The sequence below is a fragment of the Pongo pygmaeus genome, chromosome 9, assembly GCF_028885625.2.
Source record: "Pongo pygmaeus isolate AG05252 chromosome 9, NHGRI_mPonPyg2-v2.0_pri, whole genome shotgun sequence".
NCBI lineage: Eukaryota > Metazoa > Chordata > Mammalia > Primates > Hominidae > Pongo > Pongo pygmaeus.
The window spans coordinates 79,614,771-79,639,875 of NC_072382.2; the positions used below are offsets into that span (position 1 = coordinate 79,614,771).

General features: G+C 48.2%; 1 protein-coding gene across 6 annotated transcripts in view; it reads right to left on the minus strand.

Annotated features, from left to right (window-relative positions):
- Window positions 1–3,303: 3,303 nt before the first annotated feature.
- TENM4 (teneurin transmembrane protein 4) overlaps window positions 3,304–25,105 on the minus strand; it is a 782,056-nt gene continuing 760,254 nt past the window's right edge. For 5 of the 6 annotated variants that reach the window (XM_063671257.1, XM_063671258.1, XM_063671262.1 and 2 more), the window contains 4 exons: window positions 22,048–22,344; window positions 18,953–20,567; window positions 11,464–11,606; window positions 3,304–8,831 (listed from right to left, as the gene is read on the minus strand). In XM_063671257.1, coding sequence (XP_063527327.1) covers window positions 8,073–8,831; window positions 11,464–11,606; window positions 18,953–20,567; window positions 22,048–22,344 — 2,814 coding nt within the window. In that variant the 3' untranslated portion in view covers window positions 3,304–8,072. The remainder of the gene's footprint in view (window positions 8,832–11,463; window positions 11,607–18,952; window positions 20,568–22,047; window positions 22,345–25,105) is intronic. The other variant, XR_010127599.1, reaches the window with a different exon arrangement.

Consider the following 25,105-nt stretch of genomic DNA (forward strand, 5'->3'; position numbering starts at 1 on the left):
TGTAGTGTTGGAGCCCTGGCAGCTGTAAAACTTGCAATGTCTCAGACCGCAGATTGAGCTCAAGCTAATGGAGCCTCTTGAGTCCACTGGGTGGGCCTCAGGCCACCTCTCTGAGATTTCTGGGTTCTAGCAAGCTTGGATGCCGAGGCTTCTGGAATAGTGACACAGAGCACATGTTCCTTAGTATCACAGAGTCTGTTTTCTGAATCTTTCTAGACTCCCTGATTGAGTGGTGATGCTTATCAGCAAAGGGTCCTGTCTTACATCTTTAGGTTTTCTGAGGCTGCTTAGGCTGGGATCTTGTATATATGAAGTGCTCATTAAATGGCTGTTGACTGACTGTAATTCCTCCTCCAGGCCTTGTCAAGGGCCTGGCTATGATGTTTATTCATACAATCATCCATTCTCTACTCATCCATCCACTCAGTCATATAATAAATATCCGAATCTGAAAGAATGACCCCATTTCCTCTATTCTCATATCATAGGTTGTTACCCTAAGAACTTAGATATTCATCAGAAGGAATTTCAAAGCTCTACTGTGTCTTGGCTCAGGTAATGGGTACAATTCCTAAGTCTGGTAGTCCTGGGAGTGGGCATATTTTGAAAGCTCTACATACAATAGCAGCTTCTGACGTCCTTTGGGACAGGTTGGGCTTGCAGATTACAGGGCAGATAGGAGAATGCTTCTGTTCTTCTCCTTGGGTTTAAGGCTGCATTGCTCCTGAGAAGTGATATTCGTCCTTGCAAGGTGTGCGCATGTAACTTCACATATATGTTTTGGATTCTTGAAAGGGTGAAGAATATATTTGCAACTCCTATTGTCCATGAGACATTGGAAGGGGGCTGGTCTGGGGGTGGGAACTGGGGCCCACCCTGGGGTTATTCCAGACTGATTAATTCAGGCTTGAGAAATTAATTGCTAGATTGCCTGATGGGTGCAGGGGTGGGCCCTTGTGTATGGATGGAGTTTCCCAGGGTCTGGGGAGAGATTTCTGGTGTGAAGGTTGGAAGGAGAGCCTCCCACAGAGGTGACTATGAGGACCAGGAACAAGGTCAGGGTGGGATGTGACCAAGCGGGAAGCCCCTGTAAGACGTTTAACTTCCTAGATGCTTCTCTGGATATGGGAAAGAAAGAGTAGTACTCACTTTTAAGGTCTTTTTCTTCCTATGTTGTAATTTTCTCCACAGCCTCCGATGGATCAGGAAAGTCCTAATTACTCACACAACTTTGAGGGCAGGATTTTAGCGGGACCTGAGGACCTGGGGCTGGCGGGGAAGGAGAGGCCCTGGTTCTTACCTCTTCCTCCTTCCTGAGGGCCTTGCACAGCTGCAGCAGCTTTGCAAGGCCCTCACTGAGGAGAGCGGCTGAGGTGGTGTGGGTTGGGGGCGGGGAGCGGGCAGCCCGTTCAGAGAAGGCGTGGCCTCCATTTGGAAGGGCACGGGAGACAAGGCCCTCTTTCTCGAATACATCAGAGGGAGTGGGCTCTTCGAAGAAAGCAAAAGCTGACCTTAGGGTGACCCACAGCTGAGAAGCTGTTTTGGGTACTGGGAAACACACAGGAAATTAGCCTCTTTGGCCTGGAGGAGCTCACATGCAAGAATGATCCAGTCTTGAAACAGGGCACGTGCATGGCAGATGCTTAGGGAGCGCCTTTCCAGAGGGGAATGAACAGCGAGAGTTTATTTCAGCTGGGCTCAAGGCAGCAGCTCGTGCAAAGGCCCACGTGGGTCAAATTCTAGAAAAAACTGTGGGCTGGTGCATGACCCATGCAGCAGACTGTGGCCATGTGGGGAAGAGAAGGGGCATTGATTGAGCATATTGTCATTGATTGAGGGTATCTGAAGTGCCAGGCTCAGTGGCTTATTCTGTACAGTATAAAGGATAGTGTAGTTGGCAGTGGCTTTCGAGCCTGATGGGGCATCAGAATCACCTGGGAACCTGTTAGAATTGCAAATTATAAGGCTGCACCCAGACCCACTGATTCAGAAATTCTGGTGGTGGAACCTAGCAATTTGTGTTTTAATAAGACTTCTGGGTGATTTGGATGCAGCCCAAAGTTCGAGAACCACTGGTGTAGTGGAAACAGTACTAGACTTTGGAAGGTGGGCTGGTGAGGGAGGGAGGTGTGACGGGGACAACTCACATTGGGCACTGGGGAAAGTCTGCTGTGTTCTGAGTCACGGGCTACATTACTCGCATGTTCTTTCAAGTGCTCTAAGCAGTGACTGGGGGTGGTGGTGGGGGGGTCTATATCACCATACTCTCAGCACAGATGGAAAATCCAAGGCTTAGAGGGGTTAAATGACTTGCCAAAGATCACACAGTACTAGAGCTGCGTTCTGCACCCAATTTGGCTAGATTCCCAGAGCTAGATTGTCAGTGCGTATTGGGACCACTGACCCACCAATGTGCAATGGTCTGGGCAGCAAGGCCTGGAGAACCCACAGGGGCCTGGGTGGAAGGAAGAGCCCCAAAGCTTGCAGCTCCTTCCCTGAGGACCTGGTGGTGATCAGTCCTGAGGCTGATGGGTGAGAGATGAGGACTTCTAATTCCTGTCCTCAAAGGACAATTATTTGAATTTTCATAAGGTTTGCCATTCACACCAGGAAGCTGGGCTTAGCACATGTACTCTTTCAAGAGACTACCTGTTGTCCCTGACTCCTACGGCTGATAGGTTCAACATGAGGTTAAATGAGAAAAGCAGGGTGAAAAATGACCTGTATGCTGTGACGACAACACCTTAGATAAAAAACAACAACATTAAGAACACACAGAGGCGGGGAAAGCCCGAAGGAATTTTCTTCCTTTCTCATTTCCTAAGGTGTATTATGTAGTTACGATTATTTGTATGATGAATATAGAGTATTTATTTTTCAAGTGCAACAGCTCACATCCCTTGTGGAAGGCAGTGGCATGGTGGATGACTCTGTGAGCCCAGTGGTGGAGCAAGGCTCTCTCCTCTGGGAGGGTTGGGTTCATTGGCCCCTTCAGCCTGTCCTTGAACAAGGGCAGCTGTGGGATGGGGAGCCATGCTGCACTAGTGATGTCAGAGGAGCTGTGATATTTATTCGTCTCATGCAGTTGCAAAGTCAAGCTTCAGGGTCTTAGAGACCCTCTGGACATCCCTCTTGACAGAGCTGCGGCCTGGAGGGCTTTAGAGGGACCCTGGGGCCAGGACTGAGTCCTCTCCCAGGTCATCCTGATAGCAGTCAGCAGGGAATCACAAACCCAGGATGGCTTGGGGGCTGGGACAGGCAAGAGGAAGCCTCTTTCTCCAAGCAAAGGCCACCAGACACCTGTAAACACAAAATAGTCTTTATTTGTCAACGAAGGCTACACGGGATCACTTCTGGTTTTGTTTTTATGCTTTTTTTTTTCTAGAAGGTATCTACATCTGCATTTATTTACAGCCTTGTTGGTATTTACACAGTCAAGATACAGTGTTAGAAACACAAAAGTGTTGAGAAAAAAACTTCTCAAAATTAGTTCCAGACTTCAGGAAAATGATTTCCACATGGTAAGGCCAGAGTCTCCAGTGTTGGTCATCCAGCGGCAGCTTGGTACAGACTCCTTTTGCCGAAGCTGCGGGTTCAGAGGTCCTCAGAACAACAGGTGGATTTAGAAAAGTGGGATTCTGGTGTTGGGTGAATCCAGGGCTGCTGGGGCACCGCCAGACACCTGAGGCTCAGCTCCTGCCAGGACGGCCGAGCCTGCTCCAGGCTAGTCCTCCCTTGGCTGTTCGCCCTCAGAATAAATCACATTTTCTTGGGGACCAGGAGGTCACCTAGTACCTTGCCTTTGGCATTCCAGAGGGGGTAAGAAACACAACATTGGCCCTCGCCCGGGCCTTCCCACACTCTGATCTTCCACATTCGTAATGAAACCTAAGAGTCACCACTGTCTGGGGCAGTCAAGTACACAAGGATGGTTTTTGCGAATGTGAAGGTTGGAGAGGATAAGGCTTCTCTCTATCACCTCAGCAATGAGTCTTTAAAATGAGTTTGCTGTTTTTTGAAGGTTAAATGAAAGGGCCTTGAACTGCAGAGTTCTTTTTTAACTCCCTTTCCTCCAATAAAATATAGACAAGTGTATAAACCTAGCTGGGAATGATGTGCCTTAAATAGAGAGGTTTTTCATTCTAACAGGGACCCCCAAGGGAAAGGAGAGACTGGGTTTTTTCTGGGATCCCTCAGGAGATGTGTCCCCGGGCCAGGTCTGGCTCCTGGGCTTAGTGGCTGCCGTGAGGACTGGAGAATAGCCTGGACTTTGAGCAGTGGATGCTCAAATCCCCAAGCCTGACACCCTGTTGAGAGCTCGAAAGCTCATTCCTCCTGGGCGGAAAGCTCAGCATCACCGCCCTCACCACGTGGCCACCACAAATACAAGGTTGCAAGTGGTAAAACTGCATTCTAAGATTTCACATTGCAATCTTAGATTCCATTTGCATAATGGAAATCCCTGCCATCTTTAAAGGTAATACTTTAAAGTCGCAGCTGAGAAGATTTGTTTTTCTTCTTTTTTCAAATTCTGATTCTTCGTTCTGTGTCTACAAAACACTGCCCAGTCTGCCTTGCCATCATCTTCTGTGCCGCCTCCTGGTTATCTGGACACACATCTTCTGGCCATTCTCACCCTCAGTCAGTTTCTTAGGGATTGTTCCCAATCCTCTCTCCCTAAGTAGAAATCAGGCACTGGTGTGGTCCTTGGGTTAATTCTTAGCCAACAGTTCTGAGAGATGAGGGTCAGAGGCTGACAAGGGAGTAATTTACCGGCATGCCTTCCCCTTCCTCCAGTCTGCCCTCCAGCAATGTCTGTTTGGAGTGTCGGGGGTGAGATAAAAAGGAAATCTCATCCTACAAAAAAACAAAGTTGGGGAATCAGTAAAGTCCTATTTAAGGTGGTGGCAGAGGGGCTGAGGATGTGGGACCAGTTGGCAGCTGTGCGGGGAAGGAGAGAAGGCAGGAACTGTAGGATCATACACCTGGGCAGGTGAGGGAGGCCTGGTCACTCTGTCAAATGAACAGATTTGGTTGGTGAGTGTCAAAAGGGCCGGTCCTCTCAGGATGGGAGTCGATGCTTGGAGCCTATTCCATAGGCACAGGGTTAGGCCTTCACACTCACACTTGCCATGGGTTTGTGACTGCTGGTCTCAGTAGGAGGACAGCTTGAGGAGGGAGTCACTGAGTCACCTGCAGCCCAAATGGAAGCCAACTCAAAAGGGCCAAGGCCAGAAGCACCACCTTCAATACAACAGCACCAACATGGCAGTGAGGTGCATAACACTGCCTGTGCCACAGCTGAGATCCTTTCTCTAAAGCTTCGGGATCCTTCAACTTCTCTCCCTACAGAAGCTGGGCTGCTGTGGTGGTATGTAGCCCAGGAAAAATATAAGATCCTTTAAAGAAACAAACACTCAGGCCAGGCGCAGTGGCTCACACCTGTAACCCCAGCATTTCGTGAGGCCAAGGTGGATTGCCTGAGGCCAGGAGTTTGAGATCAGCCTGGGCAACACAGTGAGACCCCATCTCTATGGAAAAAAAAAAAAGAAATGAAACACCCAATAATTCTGTTTTTGATCCCTAAAAGTCCACGCTGTTCCTTTGGGGAGGGGGCTCTGGAGGAGGGACAGGGCGTGGGGGAAGCATAGGGACCTGGTTCCTGTGGACCGCATGCCGTCCCTGACCTCTGAGCAGACATCCCCAGCAGGTCTTCACTGATGTCAGGCAGCCAGGATGGAACTGATCAACTGGGCAGGAGCACTTTGCCCAAGGGCCCTTGGTATGAAGAGTACATTTTGAGAGGCATAAGTCCCTTCTGGAGGACAAAACTTGCGTTCTTCAGGACAAACTGTTTTCCATCTCATCCAAGAATGATCCTGCCAGATGGGAGCCCCCACCTCCAGCTCATGCCTCCCACAGCAGGCCTGCGGAGCACTGTATCTGACTCAGTAGAGCTCTGGATCCAGGGGCAATGGGCAACCAGTGGACAAGCAGGCCAAGGCGCACTGCTGCGGCAGGGTGACTTTTTTTTTGGAAACAGGAAGAGCACTTAGCGAAACACATCCTCTAATCCCAGTGGGATGACGTAAGGCAAAATCTCCTCTCCCCAAGAAGTCTTGGTTGCCTCCCTCTGCTAGGCAGAACCCAGACTACATGCTGCTCCGATCCTCATTCAGTCAGAGACCTTCTCGGTTTCATTAATAATTGTGTAATATTCTGAAGACTCTGTGAGTAAGGCTATAGAGGTGCCATGAGCTTATCAGTCCAACAAGGTTTCCACGGGGAATAGCTCAGACTCAGAATTCATTTTCCACACTTAATGTAAATGTAACCCACAAAAGTTCCATTTTCTAAGAAGCCCAGCTTAACAGGAAGCATTTGGCTTCCCCTCCCGTCTCCCAGAGCCTCCTGTGAGTGGTAATGACAATGGTAATTAGGCGGATGAACCAGGAATGGAATCCTTGAACAAGGGGCTCCCAGCTCTGGCTGTGACTCCCCCTGCCCTCACTGCTCCCCCGGCCTGCTGGCTGCTGCCTCAGCTTGGGCGTGCTCTTCAGGTGTGGGCTGTCCCTGCTTCTGAGAGGGCTCAGGCCTCTCCCTGACGACACAGGCACAGGTCTTCACAGGAATCACGCCAGCCTGGCCTCCCAGATCCACGGGCACCCGCCTTGGGAACTGCCCTGCTCCTGGTGGGGTTGTATGATATGGGCAGGCCACACCACATCAGCTCTTCCCTCCTTTCTTCCTGTCACTAAAAAACACATTGGCTGGGCTTCTCTAGAGGGGAAGCTGTTTCAGAACTTCAGGAATTTCCTGGAAGCCCAGCCTGCCCAAGTCCAGCTCTGCGATCATCTTGTACATGGAGGCAGATGGGACTTTGGGAGCTGGTTAGAAAGATGCTTAGCTTATGCCTTCCTCTCTTTGGCTGGCTTTTTTTGTTAAGCATTTTTCCAGAATCAAAGCCACCAAGCACCTCCCTCCACATTCCTACGTCTCAGTGGTGGCGGCTGAGCGGTGGAGGGAAGATACTCAAAGTCATAGAGAGAGGGCTTCACCTCGGAAGGCAGGCTGGTGCCCTCGCCACCATTGCCATCCCTTTGCCATGGGTGGCCTTCTGTTCTGTGGACATGGTGCCCACATTGAAGGCTTGCTGTGCAGTGCTCGTTCTCACATCTGGCTTTGGGAGAAAGGAGGAGGTAAACAGGAACATCATGGAGGACCAACCAATCACAGGTATCCTGGGTGCTTTCCCTCCCGGGAGGATGGGACTCTGAGCCCAGGATGTTATGTCACTGGTCTGAGGGAAAGGACCCGGGAGACACTTTCTCTATCCCAGCATGGGGGTGGCACCGACAACTACACAGGATTTGCAAACGGGGTAGGGGGTTTCATTTAGCATCAAAATAGAAAGCTTGGACAGGAGTTTGGGGCAGCTTAAAAAAGGCGCTGAACAACACCATGAAATTCCCTGGAGCAAGATGAAGCCATCTGTGATCCTCTGGAGGCAGAGAACACGGTGAGAAGAAATCCACCACTCTTCTGCAGGAGCCCTGTCAGGAGCCTCAGGTCCTATAGACCCTCCTCCCAGGCCCCCTTGGAAGGGGTGTTGTACTGGCCTATCACTCCCTTTACTCCTGCCCGACCCCAATCGAAGAAGAAAGGGTTGCACATCAGACAAGTTAGCACAGACATTCATGTCCCACATCACACTGGGTACCTAGGGACAGACGAGGACACACCCCAGGAGATGCGTCTCAGAGAGGAGATACATATCCCAAACGACAAGGGAAAAATCCTCAAGGAAAAAGGGAACAAAAGACAATAAAGTTTTCATTGTGATCACACTACAGAAAAAAATACCTTCTGTTCTTTGCAAAAAATGTGCGAAGGCCAAATTTGTGTTTTTCTTTTCTAAAAAAAAGGATGTTGCATGAGTTACAATGCAACCAGTATCTTTTTGTTTCTGCACTTGTTAAAAAATCATTTTTTTTAAAGTACAACACAGTCAGGTATGCGGCCACAAAAGAGTAGCTGTCTTTGGCAAGAAGTCCAGGCCTTGGTCCTCTCTGTCACCTCCGGCCCATCTCGCTCTGTCTCATGAAGTGGATGTTGTTGGCACTGTCTGACAGTTCTGGGTACTGCTCGACAGAGATCACGAAAAAGCCGTCGTAGCCTTGCACCTGCCCTGTGCTCAGCACCTGCTGCTTCTCCCCCTCTGTCCAGGCCCGCAGGCCTTCCTCCCCTTCCCGCAGTCTCTGCTGCTCACGGGCCCATGCTTGGCGCACGGCTCTCTGCCGGGCCAGTTCCAGGACCCGCACCTTCTCCTCGTCCAGCGTTGTCCCGTAGCGTGTGTTCAAGCACAGTGCCCCGTACTGGAGCTGGATGTCTGTGTAGCGTCTAGTCCTGCCATTAAGCACTGTGTTGATCTGGGACACAGTGACGTTGACCCCATTTTCCAGGGTTCGCCGCCCCCCACTGAGGCCCAGGATGGCCAGGTCACCTTCTGAAGGCCCTGGTTTCACAAAGTAATGGGTGTCCACCCCATCAATGGTGAAGTGCAGGTTCTCTAGGTAGTGGGCATTGTTCAAGATGGCAGCAACCCTTCGCCCATCCTCGTTGGCCACACTGATGATGTCTGTGGTCACTCGGCCATCCTTCAAGGCAAACTTGACCCCCTTGCCAAAGACTGAGCCGCTGGATGCAAACTTCTTGGTCTTTGGAGCCTGCTGGCAGCTGGTGATTGTGGAGCCATAGAGCTGGTCAAAGCGTTCTAAGGTTACGAAGGCCTTGAGCTGCTTCTGTACTTCACACTGTACCCCGAGGATAGACTGATGGGGAGGAGAATGAGAGAGAGAGAGTAAGACAAAGGGGAAAAAATCCTGAGAACCCGGAGAATCAGCTTAAATAATGAAGTCAAAACCATACATATTTATTAACCTGCGGCATGTAGCTCTACCGCTGACCACCAGAACATCCAGGTGGTTGCCAGAAGGTCAGAACATCTGCTGACCTTCATCCATCCATCCACCCACCCTTCCATTTAGAAACTGTTCAGGGGGTATCTAATCTGTGCCAGGTCCTTTTCTGAGCACTGGAGATAGAAAAATGAATCAGACATCATCCTTGCTCTTAAAGAACTCATCATTTAGTTGGGAAAGACAGATAGGACAACAATAATTGCAATCAAATGTGATCACTGGTGGCCTAAAAGAGGAACTAGTAATAGCCATAGCTAACATTTCTTGATGTTTCAGCCAAATAATTACCACTCATTATCTCAGTGATCTTCACAATCACCTTATACGGTAGGTGCTGTCATTATTCCAATTTCATGTCTAAGGAAACCAAGGCTCAAAGAGGTTGTCACCGGCTCACAGTCATACAACTAACAACAAGTCAACCTGCAAGCCCAGGTCTGTCCAGTTCTAGAGGTTCAGTTTCAAGGGCTGCTGGAGAAGGAAGGAGCAAACAAAGCTGAGAAGAATCTTGGCCTGAAGGTGGAGGAGGTGGGGTTTGAGGACAGGCTCAGGCTTGAGTTGGGACCTGAAGGATGGGTGGGGGTGGTGGGATGCCATTCGATGGAGGATTGGCAAGAAATGCATTCTTGGCAAGAAGGCATAACATGGTGAGAGGCAGTGATTGATATTAACCCTTCCCCCCTGCTTCACTGCTCTCCACTGCATTCACATCTGATTTCCAAGGAAGGCCTCTGCCCCACCGTGCTTCCTTGGGGCTCCTGGGGTGCCCCTACTCTTGGCTGCTTTGGGGGACAGGTTGGGCCCTGCCAGCTTGGCGTATCATCTACCTGTCCCTTCTGTGGCTCACAGAGCTTGAAGAAGCCACACTCAGGAGGGCTCCAGGGCCTTATCAGCAAGTTAGGGAAATGGCTTTAGTAACAGGCCCATCGGCTTCTCACTGAAATTAAGTCCTCTTTATAATTAATAGAACCCTGTCTGTGAACAATTATTTCCTAGAGTTTCACAAAAGCTGGAGTGCTCAACAACAAAGATCTCCGATGCTTGCCGAGGGCAGAAATCAATAATTCATTGACAGGCGAGGTTGGCAGACAGGCAGTCAGAGACTGGGGCTCTCTGGAGTGCAGGAGGGAGCCTGGTGAGGGAGGAGGAGCTGTGCTGCAGTGCTCAGCCCTGGGAAGAGCAAATGCCAGGATATCTGGGTGGGGCCTGGGGGTGGTGGGAACTGGAGAGGCTGGGCAACAGAAAGACGATGGGCTCTGGGGCCAGGCAGACTTGGGTTCTCCATCGAATTCTGCTGCTTTCAAACCCTGGTCCCCTCATCTGTAAAACGGGGAAATGTCTGGGCTGTTTACTTCTTTCAGCCATTTATTTATTTAGCAAAAATGTTTCATGCACCTACTGTGTGCTATCCTGTATGCTGGGTACTAAATGAGACCCAGTACTTACCCTCTTGGGACTCATAATCTAGTAGAGAGACAAGAAAGAGGCATTAAAGTACAGTGTGGGAAGTGCCACCAGCGTACAGGGGTGCAGAATCCCATTCTCCGGGGTCTGGTAGGAGATAGCTATGCTGAGGCCTAAAGGAATCAATCTGGAGTGAGAAATATGGATATGAAAGTTTCTGACCACCAGCACCAAGCCATCTGGCAACCTGCTTTCCTCCTTAGTCTGTCATCCCCTGGGCAAGCATCCCTTGAAGTCTTAGTCTCCGCCTGATTCATCCCTGCGTTCACTGGGCACAGCATGGGGCTTGGCACAGAGTCGGGTTCTCATAGAGAATTTATGAATGGATTGGGGTAGTGGGGAGGGGAGAAGCTAGCAAATGAATGCATGAAGTGAGCCGGTGGGATGAGACTGTTTTTAAAGACCTTTACGGCTATACAATTCTGAGCCTTGAAATTGGGTTATAAAAGCGAGACAAGAGAAAGTGAGTCTTTTTGAGCACCTACAGTATGCCAGGCACTGTACTCAGCAAGAGGATACAGAACAGGCACATCTGGGTTTGAATCCCAGCTCTACCCCTTCCTTGCCGCGTGGCACTGGGAAAGCCTCAGGCACGAATCTGTAAAATGAGAACAATACGGCTGTGGGATCTTTGTGAGTTACATAGAATAACTCACATAAGGCCAGGTGCATTGAAGTACTCAGAAAATGTCACATTTTTATTTAGAACCCACCTTCTCTCCCTGTGCTTTTGTCCTGGTTAGTGACCAAGGCTTATTATTTTTGTGGAACTCCAAACTCAGTGTAACACACAAAGCTCCTTACTGCAGCTTGTAAGCGTCTGTGTGTGGTCATGGCTGCGTCCCTAGCAGCTTCCTAGTGGTGGGTTACTAAGTAGTTGTTGAACAGTCTCTGGCAGGCACTGTGGAGGCACCACATTGGTGTCTATCACTGGCCCATGCTTTTCTGAAAAGCTGAAGGGACCCCCTCCCGTAATGTCTGAGTGGCCTGAGGAGTGGCAGCCTTGCGCAGGAATTACCTTGCTGTTGTCCCACTCCTGCGTTTTCATCTGTGTGTGGATGAGCTCATAGGAGGGTTCCATGGCATCCATGTCTGGTTTGGGATAACCAGGGATCACGTTGTGTAGCTGGAATCCAAAGGTGAGCAGCCAGCTGTTAACATCTGGATGGGAGGGAAGCAGAAACATCTCCATGGAGTGAGTGGACCTCAGATGCGACCCATCCCCATCACACAGCCTACAGTTAGCTGAAGGGGGTGGTGACGGTGTGGATTGCTGCTGGTGGGAGAGTCAACTGCTACATACTCTTTTCACTCTATGAGAGCCAAATGTACTCCTGGGACCCAGCAATCCCTATCCCAAGTATATACCCAAGAGTGATGACACTGAAATAGAACCCAGGTTTCCAGACTTCCTTTTCTATTTTCACTTCAACTCCCAGGACCTCTAGCTTCATACCTGGGGCAGCTGTTGACAGATGAAGATCCCTCCCTTTCACCCCAACATCCATAGGAGACACTTACAAAGGACAGCCAGACTCACCAAAAGAAAAGATTTTAATGATTGACTTGCAAAGAGACAATTCACTTAAGAAACACACTCCCCTGCTCTCCCACCTTCCTGTGCAGTGATTAGAGCTTCAGGTTCAAAGTCCCACGGGTTACAGAGATGGCCTAGGCTGCGATCAGAGTCTTCCCTCTGCTTCTACCTTTTATACTCTCACAGCCCAAGAATGCTACAACCTCCCTGTGCCTTCATCTTCTTTTTTTTTTTTTTTTGAGACGGAGTCTTGCTCTGTCACCGAGGCTGGAGTGCAGTGGTGTGATCTTGGCTCACTGTAACCTCTGTCTCCTGGGTTCAAGCAATTCCCTGTGTCAGCCTCCCGAGTAGCTGGGATTACAGGTGCCTGCCACCATGCCCGGCTAATTTTTGTATTTTTAGTAGAGACGGGGTTTTACCATCTTGGTCAGGCTGGCTTGAACTCCTGACCTTGTGATCCACCTGCCTCAGCCCCCAAAGTGCTGGGATTACAGGTGTAAGCCACTGCGCTTGGCCACCTTCATTTTCTAGTCTTTACATTGGGCTTGGGGATCAAGTCCCATAGGCATGGGAATAATTGATTTTATAACATTCCTTGGGGTTACTAATTATAAAATATTAGGTGTGGGGATAGATAGGATTTTGCCATGAACATCTGGCTCACTGGAGAATGGAATCAGGAAGCCAAGACATGAGGAAATGAAGAGGACCAGTCACCTGGCCAACTATTGCTGAGTATCTTCTATGTGCCCAGGACTATGCCGTTCAGACCCTCATCTCACATACTCACAACTCTGAAGAAGAGATGAGACATGGGCATGAATAATGTTGATACAAGGAAAAAGATTAGAGGAAGGCGGAAGCCTTTCATTTAGACAGGTTGACAAGACCACATGCAGAAGGTGGCATTTAAGCCAGTTACTGAAAGCTGTGCCATTTTTGTCAGGCACTGGCAGAGATGAAGTGGGCACTTCAGGCAAAGATGACTGTACTAGGCAAGGCCTAGAGAGGGAAGGTGTGGGTGCAGGGAGTGTTCAGGTAACCAGAGAGCAGCTCAGCAAGGTTGAGAAAGAGCCAGAAAGGATGACTGTGGCCGGAGCAAGAAGAGCTTCAGATGGCAGGGGGAGGTGAACTGGGGCCAGAGGGAGACAGATAGACAGACAGGCAGCCAGCCAGCCAGCCAGCCTGTGTCCCAGCATGGCTCAGCCTTCCTCAGAAAGGCATAGCTGAAGATGTCAAAGCAGATGTCAATCAGAGACTAAGAATCCAAATTCTTGGGGAGGCAGGATTTTGATTTGAGCCTCAGAGCCAAGGCTGATTTTGGCTTCTTTCCAGTGGAGATAGAACCCTGATCAGAGAGGTCCTGTTTAGGTTCTAGGATGATATAGTTTGAATGTGTCCCCTCCAAATCTCATGGTAAAGTTTGATCCCCAGTGTTGGAGATGGCCTAATGGGAGGACTTTGGGTCATGATGGCAGATTCTTCATGAATGGCTTGGTGCCCTCCCGAGGTAATGAGTGAATTCTTGCTCTATTAGTTCATGCAAGAGCTGGTTGTTTAAAAGCACGTGGCACCCCTCCCTTCTCTCTTGCTACCTCTCTTGCCGTGGCCACACTGGCTCCCCTTGCCTTCTGCTATGAGTAAAAGCTTCCTGACATTGAGCAGATGTGGCTGCCATGCTTATACAGCCTGCAGAACTGTGAGCTTAGTTCCTTATAAATTACCCATGAGCCTCTTTTCCTTATAAATTACCCATGCTCAGGTATTCCTCTATGGCAGCATAAAACAGACTGAGACATAGGTAGGTTTGGGCAAAATTGCCACCTGCCACCCACTGAGTTCATCCTACTGGTGTGAGTGACCTGTGTCCCTGTCACCACTGGGTTCCATGTTACCATCCCATTCAAAAACCTCGTGTTTGCCTTTGTTTTTGTTTTCGGGTTGTCTGGGGCCCCCTCTCCCGAGTGTGCAACTTGGTGGTGCTGAGGTGGAGTGGTGGTAGAAAGGGAAATTTGGAGCCCAGTTCTACTTGTTTCAGCCTTACTAGGCAAAATCATAGAAAGGAAAGAACATGGTAGCTGAAGCAAGACAAACCCAGTGTCCAAATTCTGGCTCCCCACCTTACAAACTGTATGAACTCGGACAGTTTACTTAACCTCTTCGAGATTTAGTTTTCTTATCCGCATATTGACAATGGAAATGGTTTTAACCATACTTCTATGGAGAAGAATACAAAGTGTTACCATTTGGTGGCAGTTATCGTGTGGCAGGAGCTATTCTAAGCTTATACATAAATTACTGGATTTAACGTATTTTGATTTTTTTTTTGAGACGGGATCTTGCTCTGTCACCCAGGCTGGAGTTGAGTGGCACGGGTTCAAGAGATTCTCCCACCTCAGCCTCCAGAGTAGCCAGGACCACGGGTGTGCCATCATCCCTAGCTAATTTTTTGTAGAGATGGGGTCTCGCTGTGTTGCCCAGGCTGGTTTGGAACCCCCAGGCTAAGCAATCTGCCTGTCTTGGCCTTCCAAAGTACTGGGATTACAGATGTGAGCCACTGCACCTGGCAGATTTAATGTATTTTGAAGAATACAGCTCAGTACCCGCTCACAGAAGATTTTCTCTATTTTCCGCCAACCCATGCTTCCACATCCCAGGACCTCCATTTTCTCCTCTCTAACAGAAGGAGCTTGGACTAACTTTTCTTCAAAGTCCCTCTTCTCACTGAGTTTTTAAGAGTCTTTGATTCTATAAATCATGGCAGATGGTTCTTTGGGAAATTAAAACAAACAGAACAGGAGGAAAAAATGCCCTATAAAGCCATTTTGCCTGAGGCTAAGAACTTGCATCTGAATTTGTAGTTGCGAAGGAAAGCTTCTATAAGGAATACTGCAAATTCTCAGGAAACTAGGGGGCTGAGAAGAGGGCTGGGCCTTAATTACAAGTGATGGAAGGTGGAAAACTTTCCTATTTTGCCTTTAGGAAAAAATGCTGAAAATGAATTTATTCATAAGTTTTTCTTCATTGCTCCTCTGAAGCGCTGGGAATTCTACTCTTCCTTCTTACCATATCAGAAGTAGATATTTCCCTCAAGTTAAAAAATTCCTCTTCACTCATCCATCCCAGAGTTTGATGTTGTCACAGGGGAGTGATGAAATGTAGGCAACAATAATCTCCTTCCTTCCTTCCTTAATTTCTTCCTTCCTTCCTTTTCTTTTTCTTTCTCTCTTTCTTTTCTTTTCTTTTTCTTTTTTCTTTTTCTTTCTCTCTTTCTTTTCTTTTTCTTTCTTTCTCTCTCTCTCTCTTTCTTTCCTTTTTTTGACAGGGTCTCACTGTCACCCAGGCTGGAGTGCAGTGGCATGATCTTGACTCACTGCAACCTCCGCATCCCAGGTTGAAGCAATCTTCCTGCCTCAGCCTCCCAAGTAGTTGGGATTACGGGTGTGTGCCACCACGCCCAGCTAAGTTTTGTATTTTTGGTAGAGACGAGATTTTGCCATGTTGGCCAGGGTGGTCTTGAACGCCTGACCTCAAGCGATCTGTCCACCTTGGCCTCCCAAAGTGTTGGGATTGCAGGCATGAGCCACGGCACCCAGCCAATAATCTCTTTCATGTGTGTGGTTTTGTTCTTTACAAAATGTATTTGAATCCAAGAATGAGGGTTTTGGAATCAGAGCAGAGTTCTAATCCAGCCTTGCCACTTCTTAGTGGGCCAGTTACTTTAGCTCTCTGAACCTCAGAACCTCACTTTTCTCCTTTGTAAATGGGGTCAGTGATCCTACCTCACAAGCATCAAGTGAAGATAGAGTGCAATGATGTACATGATATATCTGTAGTGGACATTTTTTGGTTGCCTTCCCAGCAGTCCGTTCTGCCTTCTCTTTCCTTTCTGGAGTATTAATGTAATTATAGGGAAGTTGAATCCACCTAAGGGGTTGGCATGTGACCTAGGCTAAGCCAATCAGTGCATTCTTTCCCTCTAGCCACCAGTAAGTGCTTCAGGGATTGTCCAGTGACCTAAGCCTATCTCACTGGAATACATCTCAGGACCCTTGAAGAAATTTTTGGGAAAAAAAGAATTTTTTGTTGTTGTTGTTGCTGGATGTGAATGAAGATGCATGTAGTCTACCTGAACGCTAAGAGGTAAGGTTTAGTGAGAAGTAATAGTATCTTGGTTCTTATTCGTGATTGCAAATCTTTTTAAATTTGCTAAAAACTTAACTGCTTATATGAAATCTCTTCTTTGCACACCATGGGTTTTCAAACTGTAGGATATGACCCACTATGCAATGAAATCAATTTTGTGAATCATGACCAGCATTTTTATTGAAATGGAACAGACTAGATTAGAAAATGAGTGCATCACACTTAAGTATTCTTTTGCAAACCTTTTGTCTTCGTGTTTTATTGCAATGTAAAATCTTTTTCTTATGGTGGGTTCATAGTCAAAGAAATTTGAGAAAAGCTGTCTTCGACCCTGTGATCTATGAAGGTGGGTATTATACCTCACTCCTCTCTGGATCCTTAATACAGGTTTGGCAAGGCGTAAGTATAAATAATATACTCTTTGCTAGATTTAACTGACTGGAATATAGAACCCAAACTGAAAATGTTAGGTGCCCCTTGGTGGTTGGTTGCTTTGTTAAAAGCTGGATTTGGAGGCCAGCATGATTGTAGTGGAAGGTGTTCTAGAGTCAGAGAGCCCTGGATTAGAGTCCTAGCTCCGTGGTCTACATCTGTGTGACTCTGGGCAAACCCTTCATTGGAGCCTTGAATGACATTTGGAGTCTCATCTGCAGAAAGGAGATAATGATGGTGATCTCACAGTTGTTGCAAAGTTTAAAGGAGAGTATATCTGCCAAGTGCCAGATAGCATACAGAGTTAGTCATGTTAGTGCTATTCTGGAAGGAGACCATATGTATATGGTGGTGTACAAAGGAAAAGGGGGGAGGGAGTAATATTTTGGCAAGATGCAATGATTCTTTTTTGATAGAAAAATACATTTCCTATTGCACCATATTTTTTTTCAGCTACAGTAACCTGCCAAGACATCTCACAGGAAACTCATTGGAGGGTGAGGCAGGGGGTGTGCTTAATGCAGACAGATGTAATGGAAATGTCATCTCAATCTGTCAAGTTTCTCTAGAACTAGCAGCCAAGTTGAGCATGGTGAATGCTGTGAAACATTGTTAGCATATTCATGTTTATCCATAGGCCCCAAGTCTGTTTTCATCACACCTGTCCACCACCTTGTTCTCCCTTCTTCCCTATGCTTGGGATGCTATTCTCCCCTCTTTCCTATGCTTGGGATGCCTGCTCTCAACGTGTGACAATGTGGAACTCTTCTTGGAAAAGGAATTCTTCTACTGCTGTCAGCAGAAACGGTCCAGGTGGGGGCTACCAAGTTTGGGAGCTGGGAAGCCACATCTGTAAGGGGCATTCATGTGAGCTGTCATGTTGCCCCTCTACACTTTTGTATTATATGTGCTGCCTTCCCTCTCTGGAAGGCCTTTCTCCCCCATTACCTGGTGAACACCAACTCAGGAGCTGGCCTCAAATGTCAGCTACTTTGTGAAGACTTCCCAGAATGCTCTGGGCAGAGCAGGTGGCTTCTCCTGTGTGCTTCAGTGGGCATCTGCGCAAACCTTTGTCATGGTCCTCCCCTCTTGACAGCAGTTGCCTGTCTCTCCCCTTACAGTGAGAATTCCTGGAATGCAGGGATCATTTTTCTATCCCCAATGCCTGAAACAGTGGCTGCACAGAAGAAGCACTTGTAGAATGAAGGAAACTGCCATAAAAGAGGGCAAGAGGATTGAATCACAAGACAAAAGAGGGGAGAGACTACTGGCTTTGCAAGTTGGGATGTGTCCAATTTTTCCCTATCACAAACTCTCTTATGTAAAAAGTGTGGGCTTTACCCAAACCCCCACCCACTCTCTGCGGGGTTGAGGGCCTCTGTGGCTAACCTGGGACTGGCTGCTTGCTGGGAGGGCTGTGGCTGCTGGAGACATCCCTGCCTGTGGAACCCTGCGACATTTTATACTTAAGTTGGTTTCATGGTAATGGAAGGCAGAGCTCATTTTTCAAGTCAGAGGGTAAAGGAAAGGGAACCAACACGAGCCAGGCACTGTGCTAAGTACCTCATGAAATGTATTTCATTTCACCCTTGCAACCACCCTACCAGGTAGGTGTTAGTTTCTATTGTTGCATGTGTTCCTTATTCTTTTTTTCCCTCTTTTCCTGCCCTCTTTGGATTATTTTCTTATCTTCCATTTTATCTCCACTGTTGACTTATTAGCTAGGACTCTTTTTTTAGTTTTTATCTTTTTAGTGGTTTCTCTAGGGTTTATAATACACATATTTAATTATAGGTAGATGTTCTAACATCAATTTACGTATCAGGAAACTGGAATTCAGGGCAGTTAAATAATTTTCGTAACATGTCATAGCTTCAAAATGGTGGATCCTTCACTCCATTCTTACATTATCCCAAACTGAGAACTAATTTTTTTTTTTAAAGCCATACCTTAACCCAATCAAGGACTCATAAGCAGTTTGATTTGTGTGTCAGAAACTCCTAAAGTGCAATCCATGGGATGTATCCCATGAGATATTAGGATTTCATGGTGAAAAAAGGGCTTTCACGGTCAAATAAGTTTGAGAAATAGTGGGCAAATATATTAAATAGTTCACTTTTATAGCACTTCCCAGAGCTTATCATACACTGAAATGTACTATGAAAATGTAATAATGGTGGTGACCCCGACAAATTTATTTGATGCTGGAACCATTTTTCCAGAGTATTTTCTGAACTAGTGTTTCTTCAAGTGGACTTTGGAAAATGCTGCTCTAAGAGAAAGTCAGTGTTTCCTGTCGCCTTATGCCAGCTTTCTCAAAGAAGACTAAGTATTGTTAGGTAGTAAGAGCACTTTATGGGGTCCTGCCCCCTGAGTGAGCCGTGGTCCTTACCTGTCATGAAGCACTTGATGTCCTGAGAATTGCTGATGGGGTTGTTGTTTTTGAACATATACAGATTAAAAGGCATAATGTTGCTGCTACTAAGGTGCTTCCACAGCTCGTGGTCTGGGCTAGTCCAGCGTCCGGCCAGCACATCATAATCTCGCCGGCCCATGTGGACAAGCTTGGTGAGTGGATCATAGAGGCCACCATGGTAGCCTATGATGATCTGAAAGTTGGGGTTGGTATCCATGTAGATCTCCCCATAGGCTGTGTACAGGATTTGCTTGATCATCAAACCTGTTCCACTAAAGACAGCAAGAGGGGTCCCAATGTTGTCACAAGCTATGTAAAACTCGTCACCACTGCTCAGCTCCATGGCAAAGAGGTGTCCTTGCAAGTCGTAGTAGAGGGAGGTGATCTCAGAGCTGGAGTGGTTGTAGAGGTGGGTGACCTTGGTGGGGTTGGTCAGGTCTGCATAGAAGAACTGCAGGTGGTGGCTGTGGCTGCTCTTGCTGGACACCCGCCGCCCCAGGCCATCGTAGCGGTACCTGACACTCCAGCCGCCAGCCCGGTTGTAGGCCTTGATGAGTAGGCCAGCTGAGTTGTACTCAAAGATATCACCGCCTCGCTGCCTCAGGAAGCCATCCTCATCCATCTTGTATTGCACGTCACCCAGCCGAGTGATGCGGTCGCGGATGTCATACCGTAGTGGTGTGAGCCGTGCACTGTTCCCAGGGCTCAGTAAGTGCAGGTTCCCATTGAGGTCGTAGCTGTAGCGCCAGAGTGGCTTGTCATTGATGGAGACTGTCTGCAGCTGGCCGTCAGCATCATACTCATAGGAATAGCGGGTGGTATTGGCGTAGGGTCCTACCTTCAGCTCCTTCTTCACTACTCGCCCCATGTTATCATACTGGACGGTCATCCAGTACATGAGCGAGCGGAAGATCTCATACTGCACTTCCTTCATCCTGCCATATGCATCAAAATGCTTGGTGTGGGTCATGACAGCTGTGGTGATGATCTGGTTAATGTCATAGTAAATGACACCAAACTTCCCAAACTGCTCAGTCTTGCCTGACACATCATCATAGCGATAGAGATCAATGGGCAGTGGGGTCTCGTTGATCACAGCCTGCATGCTGGTCACCCGGAAGCTGTTGTCATAGTTGTAGTCAAAACGGGCATTGACCATGCCTTCCTCGGTGAAGCGGAAGATCTGTCGGTCAATCAGGGGCCCAATCTGACGGTAGCGGATGGTGCAGGTGAAGCCCTCATTCTGTAGGTTGATGGTCTTCAGCATGCCTGCCGTCTCATCATAGGTGAAACTGACCTTGGTGGTGTCATAGAGCGTCTCTGCCAGCTTTGACAGTTTGCCATACTTGTATATCACCCTGCGGCCAGTGCCCAGGTAGAAGGTGTGGAGGAGGTGCCCATCCTCAGTGAAGTCCTGTATGACTGAGGCATTGCCCTCAGGGGGCTGATAGATGTTTCTGTAGTAGCCCACTGAGCGGATGGTCTCTAGTGTCTGCCGCGCCACGTTGGGCATCGTCACAGAAGAGAGGCGGTCATTCTTGTCGAACTCAAAGATATACTGCCTCTGGCTGTGTAGTAGCAGCACCATGGACTGGAGGGAGAGGAAAACCAAGATATGAGAGGAGGGTGGTGAGGAGAAAGGGTAGGTCTACATACCTGAGACTTAAAGGGACGGAATGAATGTCCAAGGAGAATCCTGAGTTTCCATGGTTTTCTTGAGTTATGCTCCAACCAGAGCTCTCCAACAGGAGTGCCACAGGATACTGCAAATAGGTTACAGATGTGCCAAGATGAGGCTTTCTCTCAGCCTCATCTTAGCACATCTTTAACCTTAGCACACCTGTAACCTACCTGGGGCCTAGGCCTCCAGGTACTCAGGCCATTTGCTGTCCTATGGTGAGCAGCCTTGTGGGTTTGCCCTTTTGTGCAGTACAGACCTGGTTACTTTTGTGTGTGGTGGGGTGTGAGAACGGCCGAGAAGCTTTGGCCTGAAGTATGTACAGCAGTCTGGCTTCCTTGCCCCGGACTTCTCAAACCAATCTTCCTACTCAGGCAAGAATGAGCTCCCCCAAACACAGTCTCACAATTTCTTTTACCTGCTAAACAGTTTCTGCTGACTCCCTGTGGCTTACAGCATGAAGACCATATTTGAGAAGGGCATTTAAGGCTTTGCACAATGACAGGTCATAAGCCTACTCTGGGATAGGGCAGGCTGTGATGGGAATGGGAGAACCTGGTTTCTAACAATGGACTCCTTGTGTGGCCCTGGGAAAGTTCTTCCCCTCTCTGAGTTTGGGTTTTCAGTATGTTGGATGACCTCCAAGGTCTCTCTCTCTCTTAGTACTAGCACAGAATGTCAATTTTGGGGGTACTCACCCAACGGATAGAGGAGACTCACCTCAGAGCAAGCACAGCCTATGCCCTGGATAGGTCACCAGGGTCAGGAAACAAAGCAGGGATCTGGGTACTTGAACTGGGGCATGCAGTGCACTTGCTCTCAGGAAAAGATCAGCAGATAAAAGGCTAGAGGCTTTATGCTGCAAAGCTACCATTTTTTCCTATTTGAGACCAACTTTTGATTTTAGGTCATTTCTGATTCTTACCCTTGGGATGACATGAGTTCTGACCCTATAGCAGAATAGATTTACTAAGGCCATGCCCAGCACTTGAAGCTCAGGAGTAAGTGCCTCCTGCCTAAGTACTGATGCCTAGGCTTCTGCCTGGTTCTCCACAACTGGATTGTACCACATGCCCTAGACCTGGGAGCAGACCCTTGGCCTGGGTCTGAACCCTGAGTCCTGCTCTGCAAATTTAGTGAGTATTTGGGCCTCTACTCTATCAGGCAGGTCTTTCATGTTCTCCTGCCCTAGGACCACCACCTGCCATGCTATCTCCATGATCCATCCAGATGCCTCTTGGGACCCCCTGCCCTCTGTGGCAGACTTTCCTGAACATTTCCTTTTGGTGACATGGGTCAGATATAGCCCACTGAGGCCACCAGGCTGGGCTTGGCCGTGAAGGATTGGCCTTCTGTATGGCAAGGCCAGTGATGCAGGGAGACAGACACCTGCCTTCTCTAAGTATGTGTAGCTCCATGTCTTCCCATCAGCGAAGATCCTGGATGTGATGCGGCCCGCCTGGTCGTATTCCATTCTTTCAGACATGATGCCTCTCTGGATGCCAGCAATGTGACCCCCAGGGGAGTATGTCACGTTGACACCATTCAGCCTGCTGCTGGGTGACCAGAGGCTGGGCCGCCCCGCCTGGTCGTACAGAATCCGAAGGGTGAACTTGCGGTGGTCATCATAGATCTTCTCTGTGCGTGTTACGCGGTCAAAGTCCAGAGATAGGAGATTTCGGTTGTGAACCTGGAGAAAGGGTTGGAAGGAAAGAGAAAATTAATCTGGACCATGAGAACTTTGGTCTGATGGGCCACGTTGCTCTCAGCTCTGCTGGGAAGCTCTTGAGTAGAGGAGGGAGCACAGTCCTGCGCAGCAACAGACATGGGTTTGAATCCTGGCTCTGTCATTTGTCAGCTCTGTGAAGTTTCCTCACCTGTAAAATGGGGACAATAATGCTAATTGCACAGGGTTGTTGTGAGGATGAAGATGATGCCTATGTTGAGAAATCAGTAGCTGTGACCAAAGAGGATCTGCATGTTTTCTAATGTGATTCTTCTAATGAGGACACGTTTTAAAAGGCAGATCCTTCTTGACTCCCTGCTGAAAAGAGACCCACCAAGTGAGCCCAGAAAATAAACTGACCCATCTATTCCACACCAGACACTGCGGAGACCAAAGCTCAGGGAGGTGAAGGGATTTACCCTGGATCTCGTGGCTGGTGAGTGACGGAGTCTGGACTTGACTCTCACACATTCAACGTGCCCCCAAACACTCAGTGGCCCTCTGAGCAATTCGTGGCCTTCTGGGGGCTCTGAACTTCCCAGCCCCTGTCGGGTGTCTCATGCTTGCCACTACAATCAGGGCTTCTTGATTGCCACAGTCAGTACCCAAGACATCTTCTTCCCAGAGGTGCTGGGAGGCAGTGAGTGTTTGTCACTGGGATGGCTTTTCTGCCTGTGGGCCGAACGCGGACACAGTCCTGGCTTTGAGGCACTTTGCTCCTGCCTTCAGGATCGGGAGTGCCTTGTATAAACTCCATCTGGGCTGCTAGGCCAGCACACAGTTCAATTTCCTTTCAGAGTCAGAAAGACAGGGCTCCTACAGACGTAGTGGTAAGTTAGGGTTTTTATATTTTAATAAAGAAATATACTTCAGGGGCCTGTTTCTGTATTTGGATCTGCCCTGTAGGCATTGGTGGCCCCTGAAATATTGCCAGGTATTATGGAACTAAAATACTGGTTCCCGCTAATTGGTGTCTGGCCTTATGGGACATTTGGGCACATTTTCTGTCTCTTCCACTAGTCATTGCTTAAGGTTGACAAGTAATAAGGAAGACCCAAGAGGAAAGCAGATAATTAGGTCACGTGATACAAAATGGCATGTGTGGACCAAGGCAATGAAAGGCCCTCTGGATCCCTGTGTGGTTAAAAAAAAATGGGTCCAGGTCTGGGAATGAAGGCCAGGATTCTAGCTGCAACTTTGTGACCAACTTTTCTATCAACCTTGGGCAAGTGCCTTCCCCTCTCCAGGTCTCAGTTTCTTACTCTGTATAACAAGAGCTGTTGTGAAGGTTGAAGAAACTTACTTAGTAAATCAGTGGAGTGCTAGGCACATAGAAGGTACTGAATAGACGGCTGGAATTATTTCCATTAAATGACAGCAAATGATCGTGGTCATATCCCAGGAAGGAGAGACGTGTGTGTCTCCTCCTTCTCCCACACAAATTCTAAGGCCTTGAAAATAAAGATTTATATTAATCCTGCTGACTTTAGCTGTGAATGACCTGGTTATAATAAGGTTACCTTCTTTGGGGTAATCAAACACAATTGCAGATGGAAAAACAGTGTGGCAGATGATTCCCATGAAAAATCAGAGGCACTGGAGGCTGAAGCTGTGTTATTTGCAGACAGGGCACAGGAAGATACAGGGGCTGTGCCACCAACAATGACAGAGGCCTTTTTAAAGTATCTTTTGGAAGGTCCCCCTGTGACTCCCCTCACGGTGGTGTCACCCAGCCAGCTGCCCCCCTTTATCCCTGGAGGATCTCTAGTGAAGGGGAGCTGTACCTTTTTGGCAAAAGTAATAAAATTAAACAGCTCACTGGGGAGCCACCTAATGCGTCCTGTGCTCGGCAGCGGAGGCAATGAGATTATTTCACCTCTTTATTAAAAAAGTTCCCAGTTGTATAAAAAATGAACTCCATTATGGGGAGGCACACCCGGCTAACATTCTAATTCCACCTGCCACCACTGTGGGTGGCCATTTATTTGGGAGGACACGTAGACGTGGCCACCCGACTAGAGCACCATCAATCTCAGGTTGGGAGAGGGACCAATTAAAGCCTGGAAAACTTTTGGTCTAGTTCACACAGCAGAGAGGAAATCCTAATCATGCTAATTGCTGCCATTTATTGAGCACCTGGAGTCTACCTGTGCTGGGCTAGGTGCGTTGAGTGTATCATCTTGTTTCTGCAGAGGCACCTGAGGCTCAGAGGAGCCGCTCAAGGCTCCACATGGCACAGGCAGGAATCAAACCCAGGTCAAACTTCCCATTGAGGACACTGCCTCAGAGGCGCATGCAGGAGTCTGCGAATTCAGACGGGGGGCTCAGTGAGGCCACAGAGAACAAAGACAGCTAGGCCTTCCTCAGGGAGCTAGTGCAAGGCTGTTTCCTACAGTAGATAGTCGCTAGAGCTCTTGGCTGTTGAGGGAACAAACGAAGCCTGGTTTTCTGGGTTCCAGTTGTGTGATATTGGATAAGTCAATTACTGTTTCTGTAGCTGCTGTGGGCCTATTTTCTAGTCTTTTTTTTTTTTTTTTTTTTTTTTGAGACAGAGTCTTACTCTGTCGCCCAGGCTGGAGTGCAGCGGCGCGATCTCGGCTCATCGCAACCTCTGCCTCCCAGGTTCAAGCAATTATCCTGCCTCAGCCTCCTGAGTAGCTAGGATTACTGGTGTCCCCCACCACACCTGGCTAACTTTTTGTATTTTTAGTAGAGATGAAGTTTC